We start from the raw sequence: 16114 nt of genomic DNA on the forward strand, positions 1-16114 counted from the left end.
ACTCCTCTGAATTCTGTTTTCCTTATTCCAGCCCAAAGTGCTGTGATAGAGATATCAGCAGTGTTTGGGCAGGCACTGTCAGATGGAGAATTTAAAAACCTGGCAAAGAAACATCTCACAGTTTAATAATCTGTGCAAGTTACATTTTAATTCTGAGAAAGTGTCAGTCATCAGAAACTAAGCAGACATGATACTTCACGTGCATTCCTCATGAAAACACAGCATACTTGTTCTTTAGGAGGATTTAAAGTACAGGAAACTTCTGTCTCTAGAGGCTCATTTAGTTGCTTTAGTGCCTAATTAGCAACCTGAGAGGAATCTCACCATACCCACTGTAGTGCTCTCCAGCACACACAAGGCAGAGTCTATTCCATCTGCAGAAATCTAATTCAAGAGTGTGATAGAGGTGACATCATCATAGGTGAGACAGAGTTCTCACGAGACAACACAATGTTTCTCCATCAAGCACACTATCATTGCAAGGAGTGATCTCTTCTTCACTAAAAAGCTGGCCATGCCTTTAAACAGCACCCTGTTCATCCACTCAGGTAGAAAACAAACCGAAGTATGAAAAGTGCATGAAAGATTCCACTCTAAAGCAGATTCCTGCTGAGACATGGATGCAGCAATCATCATAAACAGGCTAGAATGCTTATCCCACTCAGCAAAGCAGAGCTTAACTCTCTCCTCATGCCCACCCCGGCAGGGCAGCGTACGCACCGGGAGCGGAGACGCGCCGTTTCCAGCCCACGCAGTCCAGGCCTGTCGGCGTGCTCTGGGAAAAGGGATGCAGCTTCAGTGGCAGGATGTCAAAGGCAACAGGAGATGTGGTGGATGGACTTACTCCAGCCTGCAACAGGACAGGGAAAACAAAGGCAACAAACATGAAGTTGAGATGCCCCATAGGAAAAAATTTAGCATTCATCCCAGAGCACCTCTTCCCACCTCTGATACCTGCCCGTGTAAGTAAGCAGTATGTTAGTGGACACACATGGATGATTGTGGCTAGAAATGTTAGGAAACAGTGAGAAGGCAAGGAAAACTGCAAGGTGATAAGAACAGATTCATACTTCACATACAGCCACACACACCTCCATTCACAGAAAGTTTCACTCCTTCCTTTGAAGTGTTTCTAGTGGTGGGGTGAGGGGTTAATATCACTACAAGGAGTCATCCCCTCAGCTGCAGAGCTATTCCTGAACCTTTCTGACTAATAGGTCCTCTTCTGGCATTTAACATGAAAATAAAGCTTTTCCCTTCAGAGATTTATTGGTACCAGTCCCCAACATACAGAATGTGGATAACAACATTTTTCTCTTCAGCTAGAGGTACAAGAAAGAATTCTCACACTCTCCTCTACCTGGCTGATTTTTTAACACTTATAGAACTTAATGAAACTTTGAAAATTCTATACAACTGCCAGATGTCATTGAATTACGAACTTTTGCTGGTTTAAAGGGGAAAACACAGAGACACATACACATAGCTCATGGCTTCTTATACAAAATGTAATAATTAAGACATGTAGTAATTAAGGTATGCTTTCATCCCTTTTTGCCTTTCTCTCTTTTCTCTCCTGTGGCTGCCAGACACAGGAAACATCAGTGGCTGGGAGATCAGCTGGTCAGTAAGCACTGGTCCCTTGGGCACAGCCAGTTTTTCATGTCTATCACTATTGCCCCTTCCTTTTGCCACTGACACTGAGTTACAACATATCCATCCTTCACTGAGCCAGGAACTTGACATACTAAGGTCTGGTATTCTCTCTAGGATCTTTCCCTCTTCCCACCAGCTCACAGCACATCCTATCAGCAGAAAGTCTGCTGACCAGCCTTGATGCTGAAACCTCTCCTGATGGCCATTAGCCAAACCCTCCTTCCAAAACTAACCAGCACACAGTGCTCACACAGCTGAAGGTGCTGCTGCTCCATGCCTGGTTTGGTTTTCTATTCATAGACTTAACTTTCCTAAAACAAAGAGAACACTGCCAATACTTTGGCACAAATCATAATCACCTCTTGAGGAATAGTATGAACCATGTTCAAATTAACCTGAGCAGTGCCTGTTTTACTAGAAAAGCCAGAGCAAAGATCCAGTAGGAACACACACTATTCTGGTGACAATGAAAATCAAGCTTACTGGGCCACAGCTCTGAAAATATCAAAGATAAAGTCTAAGTTATTTACATGAAAGTTGATAGAAAGCATTGTTGTTCTGTTTAAGACTAGAAAGCAGAACCTTGGCCTAAAGGTTCAACTGTTACAACTGCTCCATTCTTATTAATTTCTGGGACATCAGAGCAAATTCTGGTACAGACATCATTTAATTCCTATAGCATGGAAGACAGGCCTGTACTACCCTAAGTCAGGAGAAGAAGCATTTTCAGCCGTGTTAGTAACATGTGGGCAGGGTTTGCACAACCTGCAAGGGAGAGGATGACATTTGAGGGAGCAGACCATAGTAAAGGTCCTCTCTCCTGTATTTTCTGCCAGAGGTTCCAGAGGTTATTTCTATGCTCTTATGCACAGCAGTTCAGTCCCAGGCAGAGGCTGGGTCTCTGTTTTATACCCATGCCTTGTCAGGTGCACGTCAGGGGAAAACTTCCCTCATTAAATGCCCTCCTCAAAATGTATCCACTTCCCTCTTAAAGTCTGAGTTATCCACAGTGCTCAAACCATGGTACTACACAACAAAACTTAATTTTCTCTTATTTTGGATAGGGTAAAATCAGATTTCCAGAAGTCATATTCAGGGCAATGAGCTAAAGATCTATTTTTCATTGCTTCTCATTTCTCTTTCAAAATAAAAGAGCTTTTTCTGCACGACACCCCCTCTGGATATAGCCCCCTGATGGGCCTTTTAGGAATCTCTCTAATTTGGCAGTGCACAAACTGTGCTCAAACAAATGCACATAGAAGCCATGCTTGTGCTTCTATTGCTGTGCACTCAAGAGGCATCAAGCTTAACAGCCAGGGTTTAAGTTTTTGTCAAAACAGGAAAGCACTGGATGGCAATAGACAGGCAGTTCAGAGCAAGAATAATTCCCAAAACAGAGCCCACTGCCATTACAGCGTTCCATATGTCCGTGGTTTGGGGCATTGTCTCTGCTCCAGTGAGGGAACTTCTCCTGCATGAAAAACAAGCAAGAGGACCCCAGGCTACAGCCTGAAACCCATCACCATGTGAAGGGCAAAGCCCATGGACAAGCAAAAGAAGATAGATTCATCCACAGCTATGTTTCTCTTCTTCCCCTTGGGGTGGGCAGCATGGGGGGTGTTGTATTAAGACTTTAAGGGCTGAGATCAGAAGCTGCTCAGCTTGTTACTGGCAGCATCTCGTTATAAGGGACAGCTGGGTCAAGCTTTGAGTTTGACTGGGAATTTACACAGGCTGTACCCATTTAAGGAAGCAGAGCAGTTTACTGGACCTAAGGAAAAAAAAAATCCACAATATATAGAATTGTTTGGAACTAGCATTTTAAGTGTTTTTGGATTTGGAGTTGTTTTGTTTGTTTTTTAGCTTATAGGTAGTTTCTTGATTGTTTGTCTATTTTTCCCTGTCTCAATTGCCAGCTCTCAGACTATCCTTATATTTCCATTATGTTCCTCTCTGTATATTGATCTGAATGATAGAATGATACCAGAAATCAGCCCTTGAATAAGCAAGAATTCCTCTCTGCTCTGCCCCATTAAGTTGTTTCCCCAATATTGCAGCATTACATCACCTAGTGGGCTGACCTGATCTTGACTTAACACAATGTGACTTGTCACAACAGAAGCCACACATCCCAAGGCAGCCGTGTCAGAAAACATCAGACTTGTAATTTCAGCTCTCCAAAGCCCCATGCAGTCCCCTCGTTGCAGTCACAAAACCACAACATACAATGAACATCTTACAGTGCTTCTTTTGGGATAATTTGTTCCATCTTATTAAAAGGGATTCAGCATCCTTCTAAAACTGCCCTCAAACACTGCAGCTTGTGACAGCGCTCCCAAGACACTTGGGAGTATGAATAAACCAGCATTATTACAGGACCAGAGCATTGCAAAGACAAAAAAAATAATAAGAAAATGAAACTGTGTGATTACTATTATAAATAAAAAGCACAGGCCAAGAAATTCAGTTATATGGGCATTTAAAAAAAGAGACTTTGAATCCCCACAGTCCTCTCATTAAGCCAGCATTTTGCTTTCTTGGCCTGCCTACAAAGATTAAAGTGTCAATAACCTACAAAACACAAATGGACAGAAACAGTAAACCCCAAACCTACCTAGACACTTGTACCCAGAGAAGAATGAACCAGAAAACTGACTGAGGCCCAAGAGCCCCGGGGCAGGTGATGTTCAGAGGGGCCTCGTGGGCACAGGGGCAGCTGCAAATCATCGTGCAGCTGATAGCAATTTAGAGGTAAGTTTGCACCAGAAAATAAGGGTGGAAATGCTTAAAGGAGAAGCTGTTTTCTGGCAGCCTCCAAATGTGCAGTCAATCAGCAAAGCAGACAGCATTCAAGCTGTGTAATCTGATGGCTCCAGGGGAAGCTGTTGAGGGAGCTGGTCACTCCTCTTAGCAGCGTTAATGGGCTCACTGCTGGCCCACATGCCCTGCAGCACGGGCTAGATTTCCATCACTACCCAGGAATTGTGAGAAATATTTTTAGTACATTTCACTGATTTCTGTTAATCCCTGACCCTGTGTAAGGCAGGCATTCACTTTCACTAGCCTGCCTCATCCCTGTACAGCACTAAGCACACAGAACTCCGACCAAGGCAGAGAAGTAACCCAAGTCATTTATTTTTAAATTTTTTTAATCCTAACATACATACACCTCAAGAGCAATACTCAATCGTCTCCATCACATAGGTAGTAGGGAGCTGAGCCAGGGAAGCATCCTCACTGAACTGAGAGTGGGAAACACATCAGAGAATCATATCCAGCACTCATCCGCAGCAACTGGCAACACTTTGTGTTGAAGATCCCAACACATACAAAATAGCCCAGATTTGTAATCTCTTTCCTTACAAAGAGGAGAACAGGGTGCAGTTTTTCAGAACCCCTGTTTCTGGGATTAGCCTGGCTCACTATCCCAGGTGTCTGTCAGTTTGAGGGAGCTCTCCCAGGTGGACAAGTTGTCTCTGGGCAAGCCATTGTGGGTAGGCCAATGTTTCCCCTTCACCATTCACAGAACTATCAGTGCACATAAGCTCAAGCATATTCTGTAGTGGTAACAGGACTGCTGAGGCCTCATCTCCTCTCCAAAATCGTCATTTTAATATAATAACAACAAGAGACAGGCAACCAGGACAACAGAGAGAAAGGGAAACAAATACAGATAACAGACCAAAACAGAAAACCCTGAGGAAAGGTTTTATTTGTGCATCTGCTACGTGATTTCAAGCTTGATCAGAAACTTTCCCAATATTATCATGAGAGGCTTCATAGAGCATCCCTTGATCTTGTGTCTTTTTTCCCCAGAAGTTCTTTTGTATGTATTAAGGCTAATTTTGGCTCTTGGATAGAGATTTGTGACTCTCCCTGAAGGGAACAGACCTTAGCTCTGGATCCAAAAGTAACAGATGCCATCAGTGTGAGTCACAACAGCCACAAAGTTTTTCACAAGCAATCAAAATGCTGAACTAAAAGTCTCCCTCAGTGGAGAGGAGAATATTAATAGCTAAAAATCCAATGGCAATGTTCTCTTGAGTGTTTCACAGCAGGAATTTGCTTCAGTAGGAGTTGTGGAGTTGGCTTCAGATACAAGGGAAGTCTAATTTAAAGTCTGTTATTAAAGTTATAAAGCAACACCACAGGGCACAGAATGAAATGTCATCAGATTAATTTATATTGATTTAAGGGAACTTTGATTTGTCCCTTGCCCTCCCCATCACTCAGCTCACAAAACAACCTGATTCTCTCGCATTCTATTTCCAGCATCTCCCAGGGCATGAACTGTTCGATTTCAGAAGACAAGGAACCCACCACCTTCAGATGTTATCACTTAAGGGCCAGTGTGGTGTTTCTGCAGTCTGCACAGAGTACCAGGCCCACAGAAATGCTGACAGAAGTGGTACCAGACAAAGTGTAAGGACAGGAACATGATGACAGCAGAGAGAAACAGCTGGAGCAGAGAGGAAGACAATGCCAGAGAACGAGGAGGTCGGTGTATGGCTTCTTACTTTTGAGGGGTCCTGTGGGAGATGTTGCAATTGAACCCCTCCCTCTGGCTGTGTCTCCTTCTCTAGCTTCCTTTTTTGATTCCTCTCCATCCAAACATCATCGAAGCTGAAGCATTTATAGAGGGGTTTGGGTCTCTTCCTCCTCCTCTCTGGCATCTCCTTGGCTTTTTCATCTGGAGCAGGGAAGGAGAGCCTGCAGGCTCTGCTCTCCAGGGTGGAGACAGGGCATGGTGGGACCCGGGGAGGCCTCCTTTTGCGATGGGGAACCCATTTCTTACTTGGCCTCTTCCCAGCTGCTGTTTGACATGGCTGTTTAGACTCCTGTTTTACAAACTGCAGGTGAAAACACAGGGTTTGTTGGATGGAAATTTTGTTTGCTTCAAGTCAGTTTGAACAGAAGATGGCAAAGCTCAGTTATTCAGCCACAGAACCATTCAGAAGAAAACACTTAGGAGCACTCCACCCTGAAGCAGCAGCTCTGCTGTCCTTTGAGGGTGCAATGTACACTCCCTGGCCCTGTTCACCCTCATTTTAGATGGCATATCACACTGACATTTCACCAGGATTTAGGTCATTCTGTCTCTAAAATATTGTTTACAAAGACAGATGATGTCTCTGAAAATAGAAAAATGACCTCTTGTCTGTTTCTAGTTTTCCAACTGTACTTCAGTTATACAATGTGAAAAGGCTCCACAGTTACCTGCAGGTCTGATATATTAAGCCCTGTGTTTCCTGATGTGCTCTTTACACTATCTACTTTATTTGCTTGATGCTGGGCCAAGAGTAAGGAATTGCACAGCTTTGCCCTTTGCTCCCATTTGACTGGTTGCACAAAATTACAGTTTTTGTACTAGAACAACTTGAAATCAAGTGTGCCCTTAGGCAACCAGCTACTGCTCCAGGTGGCATCAGTGTGAGAATCAATAATATTTAAGGTAGGAGATAAAAACACTGGGGAATGAGTGAACTCAGGAGTCTCATGACAAAAAAATCCTGACAATAGTATCTGTCCAGTTTCTCATAGATGACTTGAAGAACCCAAATAAAACAACCCTCAAACCATCACAGGTACTTCCTATCTATTTTCAACTAATCAACAATTCTAGGTCAATTCTTCTGTGTCCCCGGTAAGACATGCCACAGTCCAGAAAGAAAAAATTGTGTGAAAAAGGTGTTTTGTGCTTAACCGCACCTTACTGGACAGGAGCAAGGAGAAGAACAAGTGAACTCCAAACATGGGACATTTTAGGACAGTTTGTTCTTGCCTGCTGAGTAACACAATTTATGCAAGTAAAATCGTGCCATGAACAGATTAATTAAACATGTATGAAGGGCCTGGCAGATGGGCAAACTGGTAATGGTTCTGTCTTGCTGTTTGCAGCATAAAATCTTTGCCCTGGATGAAACCTGGGAAATGTCAACCATTAGCAGGCAATGAGAGAGAGGCTGGTGTGTGCTCCAGCAGGCTCAGAAGAGTTGCTTACCTGAGTGGTAGCCAGAGGTGTCCAGGGTGAGCTGATCCAGTGCAGTTTGGCACAGCATTAACACACATAATGCTGACACAGCTATAAAAGTACCTGGCTGGGGAGTAAATACAAATCCCCATCCTGGAGGGCACAATGGGAAGTCAGCTCAAGAGCTTCACTATTACAGATATGTTTTGCACTAACGTCTTTACTCATGTAGAACAGAAAATTACTTTTCTTCAAATTCATCAATAAATTGAATTTTATGATCTCTTTAGGAAGCATCATACATAAGGAAGACCATCCTTAGTGTATAGATGATAATTATTTTGGAAAGATTTAACACTGCAAATATACTTTGCCCAGTGTCTTGTAATTTCAGAGATTCCTGAAAATACAGCTTTGCTTAAAAATACAGGGTGCAATTCTACTTCATTTCATAATGTCATGAAAAGGGAAATAAATAAAGCCCTATCTATTTTAATGGATTAGATGTTGTGTTTTGAAAGCTGGGACATTTGCATTAATTTCTAGGCTCCAGCTGCATTTGTCCAATTTCAAATATCATATTCTACAGCCTCTAGAAGAATCAGGAAAATGAAACTGTTTTTATATGTCTTAGATGCCATTTAAATATTTTATGGTTTTCTTTGAATAATTTAATCTAGCAATCATTTTAAGTAATTATTTATTTGCTCCTAATGCTTACATTATAGCATGTAGACTTGCCTTTTCAAGGCTTTACATGTGCCTCATCTCTACACTCTTTTCTAGATGTTCTTTTGAGCTGTAATTTACAGGTCAATGATTTTATTCATCCTCTGAGAGGCTTCATCGGTTGACAGTGTGTATAGTCCAAGTCTCTTGCTTTTTCCTAGGCTGCAGTCTCTTGTTTGGAATGCAGTGTGCAGTATTAAGTTTGTAGGTTAACCTGGTGCCCATAAAACAAAGATTTCAACTAAAGCAAAGCACAGAAGGGAATAAAGAAAATTCTCTTCCCCTTTCCCCCCTGGAATTCTGATACTACAGCTCTCACTTCTCAAACTGCCACCCAAACACTTCTTTGGATTCCAGACAGCTTTAGAAAAAACCCCAAGCCAATTAACATAAACACTTTCATTTGGGAATATGAGGAGAGGCTGAGAGAGCTGGGTTTATTCAAGCTTTTAAGAGGGCACTAAAGGCAGTGTAAGAGCAGTCACCAACACCTTTATATTTATATGGATGATGGAACCAAGCTCTTCTCAGTAGTGCCAGACAGCACCACAAGACAGTGGCCAGAAATGCAGCTTGGAAAATTCTTGTTGGGCATTAGGAAACAATATTTCTCAAGGCATATGTTTCCCAGAGAGGCAGTGAAACCTTCATCAATGGAGGTTTTCAAGACTTGGCTAGCTAAAGCAGTGGTTCTGCCTATCTTTTTTTGTTTCTATAGAAAAAAGAGGGTATGAAGAAAGGGCAGGATAAGACCATCTTGGAGGGTGTCTTAAAGACTTAATGCAAGCTGAGATGTGAGAGGCAAAAGGCAACAGCAGCAAAAGCTGTGTGAGGGTCATTTGAGTTGAATGCAAGCAGCCCTCAGCTGTTATGAATTGATCAAGCAGTTCCAGATTAATGAACCCTCTGAAAATTGTCTGCTTGGGGTATGCAAAAGTTCATGCACTCTCTCAAGTACCACTTCTGACAATCTGCTCAAAAAAAATTATTCTCCCATTTCTTAATGTCAAAACTCATCAGCAATAATAGTGAAAAAGTAGCATGGTCAAGGCATGTTCTGGGATCTCGGTTACAGCTCAGACTCAGTCACTCTGGGGGTTGTGCTTAGCCACTGAAAGAGACTCCTAAGCTCCCAGCCACTTACAACTTGGGAAATCCTCTCTGGGACTAAAATCCCACTGACGGAGGAAGTCTCTGCTTTTAGAAGTCTCAGCCAATCACAAAATTCCTACTGAAGATCCAATCTGTTCCATGAGATTCAGCCTGTGCAAAGGATTTAATGTGTTACCTTGGTTAGAACAAAATACAACATGAAAGGGAGACCCTGAGCCTGCAGTTTGGGGTTTTTTTTTCTGTTTGTTGTAGAAAAGACAAAAGAGGACTTCTAGTAGCACCAAAAGGTACTTATGGTGATTGCAAAAGACACGTGGTACTTCAAAAGACAGCTACTCATTGTCTAAAGAAAGTGATTTTACTTCTTAAAAAGTGACTGCTAGCCTTAGGTATTGATTTCTTTGTTGCCTTTCACAATGAGAAACTAATATACTCTACACCAGTTACATGGCTCAATTCTACCTTAAGAGGGGTAAAACCCAGCTTAAAACTGGAGATATACACAGGGTGATGGCTGTACAATCTTTAATGGTGTTGTGATTTCTCCATTCCTTTGCATTTTTGTAGCAAATCCTCCCTTTAAGAGCACATCAATTCGTACAGTCTTGAACAGAAACAGAGAGAATGAGTAGTGCTACCTATCTTAGACCAAGAGGAATATTTATGCACTCATCTAACCAATGAGCCATTAAGCCATTGAAGAGTTTCACTGAAATTCCTAAACCATGGTAAAGCAAAAGACTGCAAACCCAACCACTCCCTGATCACTCCCTGACAACAACTCACCTCATCTCGGAGCATGTCACTAATGGAAGAAGCTGTAGTTAAGCTGATCTGGGATTGGCTGCTTATGCCACTGTCATCCCTCTGGAAGTCATCCAACGAGTGTAAGAGACTTCCTCTGGGTTTCAGTGTCTTTGGCCTCTCAGGAGCCTCCAGACTGCTTTCCACTCCAGAGCTGGTCCCAAGAGAGATCATAGAAGCGGCACAAACTCGCCCAGGGTAACGCAAGTTCTTGTGCTGAGAAGTGGATCGTGAACTCTGAGGTTTGGGACTCATGGGCCTACAAGGCATGTCTTTACCATCAGAACTGGAGAGCTGGGGGCATGATGGACTTGACTGACTAAATGCCAACTGCAAGTCAGTGGGGCTAAATGGAGATTTCATCCAGTATTCCTCTAGAGAAGTATTTAAACTGTTGCTCAGAACCTCCTGCTGTTCATCACAGTCTGAACTCTGTGAGTATCTGATACCCAAGTCATGGGACTGTATTCGTCTTCTCCACATACGTGCAGGTGAAGAGACATCAACAGGCTCCACAGAGCTGTCAAAATAGTTGGAGTCTGTTGAGGAGCCATTATCTGTTTCTGTTTTTAAATAAGTGTGTCTATTGGAGCTATACTGTCGCTCTAGTGGTGTTAACACGTGGCCATCAGTTGCATTAAGACTCTCCTGTGTGGATGATAAACTTACTAAGACAGGCCTTTTTAGTCCATCTGCCTCCTTGCTCTTTAGAAAAGCTTTCCAGGCACTCTGGCGAAGTTTGACTTTCTCCTTTTCATTTTTTACTGATGCTTTTGAGCTTTGCTCAGTGTTCTCCTTTTCTGGACATTTGGACTCAAATAAGCTTGAGAGGGATTTGTGCGCCAAGGCCAACCTTGTCCTGAACTTCTTACCCTCAGGGGTTTTGTTTCTTTTGTGTTCATTTTCAGGAATTGATTTTCTAATCCCTGAATGCTCCACAGGTTCAGTGTCATTGTTTTCAGATGAACCTGGAACTTGTCGATCTGCATCTTCCATCAGTATCCGACCAGAGCCAGAGGCCTTTCTCAGGCTCAATCTGTTGAAAAATCCTGCAGGTCTCTCATAAAATAAATCATCATCATCAGAGTACTCAGAGGTGTAGCTTTCCTTCCTGTGGAAGACTAAACCAGATGAACAACTTTTGAAAGACAGTAAACTTGCAGTGTCTTCATCATCTTTCCCAACATCAAGTTCTTCCATCTTTGCCTTGGTGCCAAAGATATTGCTGCTTCCCTGATTTTCCCAGGAGACAGGCTTAGTTTTCCTGAAAGATGTCATTTTTGGGAATACTAAAAACCTGGAAGCTTTCCCACTATACTCATTCCTTGTTGGCTTTTGTACAGCTTTATGAATATTGCTGTTACTGCCCAGGATGTGGGATGGGTTCTCATCCAGTTCCTCGCTGTTGGTGCTGCAGGTACTTACATTGTCCAGGCCCAGCATGAAAGTGCTGTGGGTCTCCCTGTTCAGAGGCTCATCAAAGACATCAGACACATCCAGACTGAGTGCACTGTCTTTGCTGGGGCTAGAGGTGTCTTCTGCAGGAGAGCCCTCCTTTCCTTCCCTAGGAGAGGGTTCTTCACAAATACCTGTTTCTTCCTTTGAGCCCTTACAGCTTTCCTTTCCTCGCCTGCTTACTGCTTGTTCAGAGACCATGCTGGGCCAGTGAAGGCTGACACCAGCACCATCTCCCTGCCACAATCTGCTCATACTGCTGCTCATTTCCAGTGTCACTGCCCTGGTAATATTCAAACCTCCCTCTGTGCTTCGATATGCTTTGAATTCCTCTTCCTTAGACATCTGGTCATTGCTTCTTCCAGGGTTTCTAAAGCCTGACCTTCCAAACTGTTCTCTCCTGAATTCAAAACCCCTCTTTGTTCTGCAGGGCCCTTCCTCAAAGACCATCACACCACTTCTACCCTGTGATTTTACAGTGCTGGGCCCTTCAAGGCTGACACCAGCCCTAGCTCCCTGGCACACACTGCTTACACTGCTGCTGGTTTCCAGTGTCACTGCTCCAGTCACCAGTGGCCTTGCTCTGCAGTGCTCATCCTCAGAGAGCTTCACACCTCTCCCACTGGGGGATTTTTCACATACAAGTGGTTTTTCACATGGATCTGTCTGAATTTCTGCAGGAAGCATATCACTGCCTAGTGGTACAGCAACATTCCTGAATTCCAATTTTGCACTTGCTACAGCAGAATTACTACAGGTGAGCCCTAAGGATGAAACTGCTTCTGTTTTCTCTCTGTTCTCTTCTGAAATTTCTGTTTTTACTTCAGCTGTATCCCTACCAGAAAGTACCTCTGCACTGCCAGGAATGGGGTGGGTGGCCAGAATTTGTTCTTCACAGTTACAGAATCCACTCAGAACTCTCTCTGGCTCACCATGAGCTTTACTGACAGTATGAGGAGACATCAAATCCTTGCTCACTGCATTTCCCAATGTTTCAGCTACCACTTCAGTAGGAAGGTTATCATTCAGTGCTTTGGACTGTAATCCTTTCTCTTCCACAGGGACTATAATTAGGGCTGGCTTTAATTCTGGAGCAGTCATTAAATCCTTTCCCTGCCTTATATAATCTGATCTGAGGGTCCTTTCAACAGCAAAGACACTCTCTTCATCCATTCCTTTATGAGTAGGATGTTCATTTGTTCCTAGCTCTGAGTGGCTCCTCAAGGCACCAGTTTTGCAATTTGTATTTTGCTGCACTGACTCTCCATGCTCTGCCCCTCTGTCACTGCCATCTGGCTGCGTTGCAGTTTCCAGGACTTTCCAACCAAAGTCAAGATCAGAAGAATCATCTGCCCATCTTTCCCCTGCCATAATCTGTGTATCTGACAGCTCAGATTCAAGGCCATTCTCCTTCAAATGGTTGTGCTGTATTCCACTACTGGAAACACAGTTTACAGAGCAATCCCAGTCTCTGCTTTCCACACCAGCAGGAACAGCTGCATGTGAAGCTGCAGGGCTCTCAGTGTCCGATTCCACACCAATATCACATGGGAATCTGCTAGCTTCCAGATCTCCTTCAGCTTTGTACTCATTGTTTTGTGTAAGTTCCTCAGCATTTATGATCCCTGGATCACAATCCAGGGAAGAGGATGTCTCCTTTTGGATTGGATTGTCCTCACAAGCATCACTCCATGTTAAGCTGTCAGCACAAGTACCAGCTGGCTCTGGGCTAAGGCCACACGTCTCTGATTTAGAGTGCAAATAATGATCAATGCACAGGGGAGAGGCTGCTGGCTGGGAAACCTGACACACCTTTGAATCTGTGTCAGTATCAAGAAAAGATTTTTTTATGCCAAACTGGCCCTCTATTTCTATAGCCTTTTCAGAACTTACAGTCACCCTTCCTAAGTTTTTCCAAGTGTATTCAAAATCCAGCTCTTGAAGATGTATTCTGGAGCATGACCATCTAAATTTGTCTGTTGGGTGAATACAGCTTACCACACATTCTGTCTCCCTTTGAGCACTGATGTTTTCAGGTACACTGTGCCATGCTTTACTTTCTGTAATCTCTGACCTTTTTTGTGGTAGCCAAGATTTTGTGTTGAAGCAACTCTGGTAGAAGAGTGAATCTGATGTCAACATGGTCTCTGTACTTCCATGTTTTATCCTTTTACCTGTAGTGTCCTCACTGTCAGCTGAATACCTCCTGCAGCATTTTATACTGGACATAGACTCTAATTCACACTTACAGTCAGATGTCTCAGTGTCACTTTTACAGTTAGGCCCATTTGTTTCAAAATGAAGATTAGGCAAACTACAGCTTGGTGCTGCATCTGACCGGAAGGAAAACTGCTTTACCTCAGGAAAAATCAAACAACTTTCTGAGTTTGCTTTGAAACAAGCAATGCTAAATACTGCAGGGTGTTCCTTCAGTCTTGCAACATCATTTTCTGTTAGTACTGAGTTGGTACAGGACTGCACTTCCCTGCTTTCTAACTGTGCCTTACTCTGCAGTGCTCTTACAGACTTTCTCTTTGCCTGTGATAAAATGCTCTCTTCATAGACTTGGCTCTCTGTGATGGAAATATCACTGGATAACGTTTGCTCTTCATCACCCAATTCTTCACCCTCTAAGTCTGCAAACTGGATGCAAAATCCAGTTTTGCTTGGTGCTTCTTTTATTTTGGAGGACAATTCCAGCTGTATGTGCTGGGTGAACTCTGGTTGCCTGGAGCACTTCAGTTCATGGAAGGTTTCTGCCTTTTCTTTGGGAAGATTACAGCACAGGGGTTTTTTTCCAGTAAACAGGCAGTTTGAATCTGAACAAGCATTCCCAGTTATGTCACTGGAAAGGGATTCTGTGTCTGATGCACTCTCATAAGGCTCAGTTTTTACATCTGACAAAGATCCACTCTGATGTGACACGGTTTCAAAATAATCTTCATCTGTTTCTTGGCTGGATCCACGGACCTCCAGCTCCGTTGTGCTCGGGGTAGAAGAACTCAGATCGTCTTCAAACTCTCCTTCACTGATGTAGTTTTCAACTGGCTGTGGGGTCTGTGAATAAACAAAAAAGAATGATTTAGCAATGATATTCCTCAGCAGCAGGGTGACATGAATTATTAGAAAAGGGACTTCAGAACACAATTAATTCAATACATACTGATGTCTTTGCAAGTTATACTCGGTGTCTTACTTCTTGATGGTCCTGAAGTCTTATTATTTCTTGCTTCTTTTCTTTTTCTTTAATGTTTCTAAATTAACCCCTTTTTTCCATTTTCATATGTAATTATGTAGAGGCCAGAATTTTACTTTTCGCCATATCTTTCATAGCCCATTACCAAAACACTTTTCACATTCAAATACTTCAAATGGAAATCATCCCTTGCCAGTAGATGCAAAAATTCCAATGAAAACATCTTCAGATCTGTGAAAAACCTGGGAAGTAATTACTAGTGTCTGCATTACAGAAATGTGGCATAAATATATACAGAATAACTGCACTTAGGTAATCAGGTATTACCTGTACCAAAACCTGAACCAAAGGTGAAAAAGCTCTTAAATCTCATTTTCCGGAAGGCTTACACCAGGAGCACTAAGTGGATCAGTTATCAGAGCACACCCCAATCATTGGCTCTGAGCAGAAGGATTAAAACCACACTGTCACTATTGGGAAATGTTTTTGTCACAGATAGCTGACCCTGGGAGAGCCTCAGTCTTCTTTTCTTCAACAGAACTCTGGACATTTCTCAACTTTGAAGCAGAAAATGAAGTCACAGCAAAGTATCTTCAAAGTTTCCTGAGGTAAAAATAGTGCTTGTTGTCTGTCAGCTTCAGGTTCAGCTATTGTCAGAAGTTCTACAATGCACCCAACTGAGATACTTGGCTGATTTCAGCTTCAGTCCCTTCGTATCTAGAATGAGTTGCATCATAAATATAGATGGCAGCCTTTAACCCTAATGCTGGGTGCCTCTTTACCCAGGTTTGGTGACAGTCCTCACAAGAATGATTGGTATATTTTAAAGTCTGAAAACTGAGATAATGAACAATGAAAGACTTTTCTAAAAAAAAATAAAAATTAAAAAAAAGCAAACCAAACCAAACAAAAAAACACCACAAGTGAATGGCATCCATCTAACTAGAACACAGGATCCTTTAGACTGAGCTGCATGTCACATTCACCAGGGTGCTTTGTCACAGAGGAAGTGTGAGTCCTCATACGGGAAGAAAAATTGCAAATCACATAAAAAACCTGTCACAGAGTTTCCGATTTTAGACTCCAAAACATAGCATGTAAATTGGAAAAAGAAAGACACAAGAGTTATTTCCCCAAATGAGAATTTCTCAATAAGAATTTTCTCTTGGCAGAAGAAGGAAAATAGAAAT

General features: G+C 42.7%; 1 protein-coding gene across 1 annotated transcript in view; it reads right to left on the reverse strand.

Moving 5' to 3' along the window:
- ARHGEF4 (Rho guanine nucleotide exchange factor 4) overlaps window positions 1-16114 on the reverse strand; it is a 219940-nt gene that overhangs the window by 112136 nt on the left and 91690 nt on the right. The window contains exons 4-6 of the mRNA XM_039728062.1: window positions 10256-14785; window positions 6174-6506; window positions 721-850 (exon numbers count right to left, since the gene is read on the reverse strand). Of these exons, the coding sequence (XP_039583996.1) occupies window positions 721-850; window positions 6174-6506; window positions 10256-14785 (4993 nt within the window). The remainder of the gene's footprint in view (window positions 1-720; window positions 851-6173; window positions 6507-10255; window positions 14786-16114) is intronic.

Source organism: Passer montanus, unplaced genomic scaffold (assembly GCF_014805655.1).
Source record: "Passer montanus isolate IOZ18808 unplaced genomic scaffold, ASM1480565v1 scaffold63, whole genome shotgun sequence".
In the NCBI taxonomy this organism is placed as follows: Eukaryota; Metazoa; Chordata; class Aves; order Passeriformes; family Passeridae; genus Passer; species Passer montanus.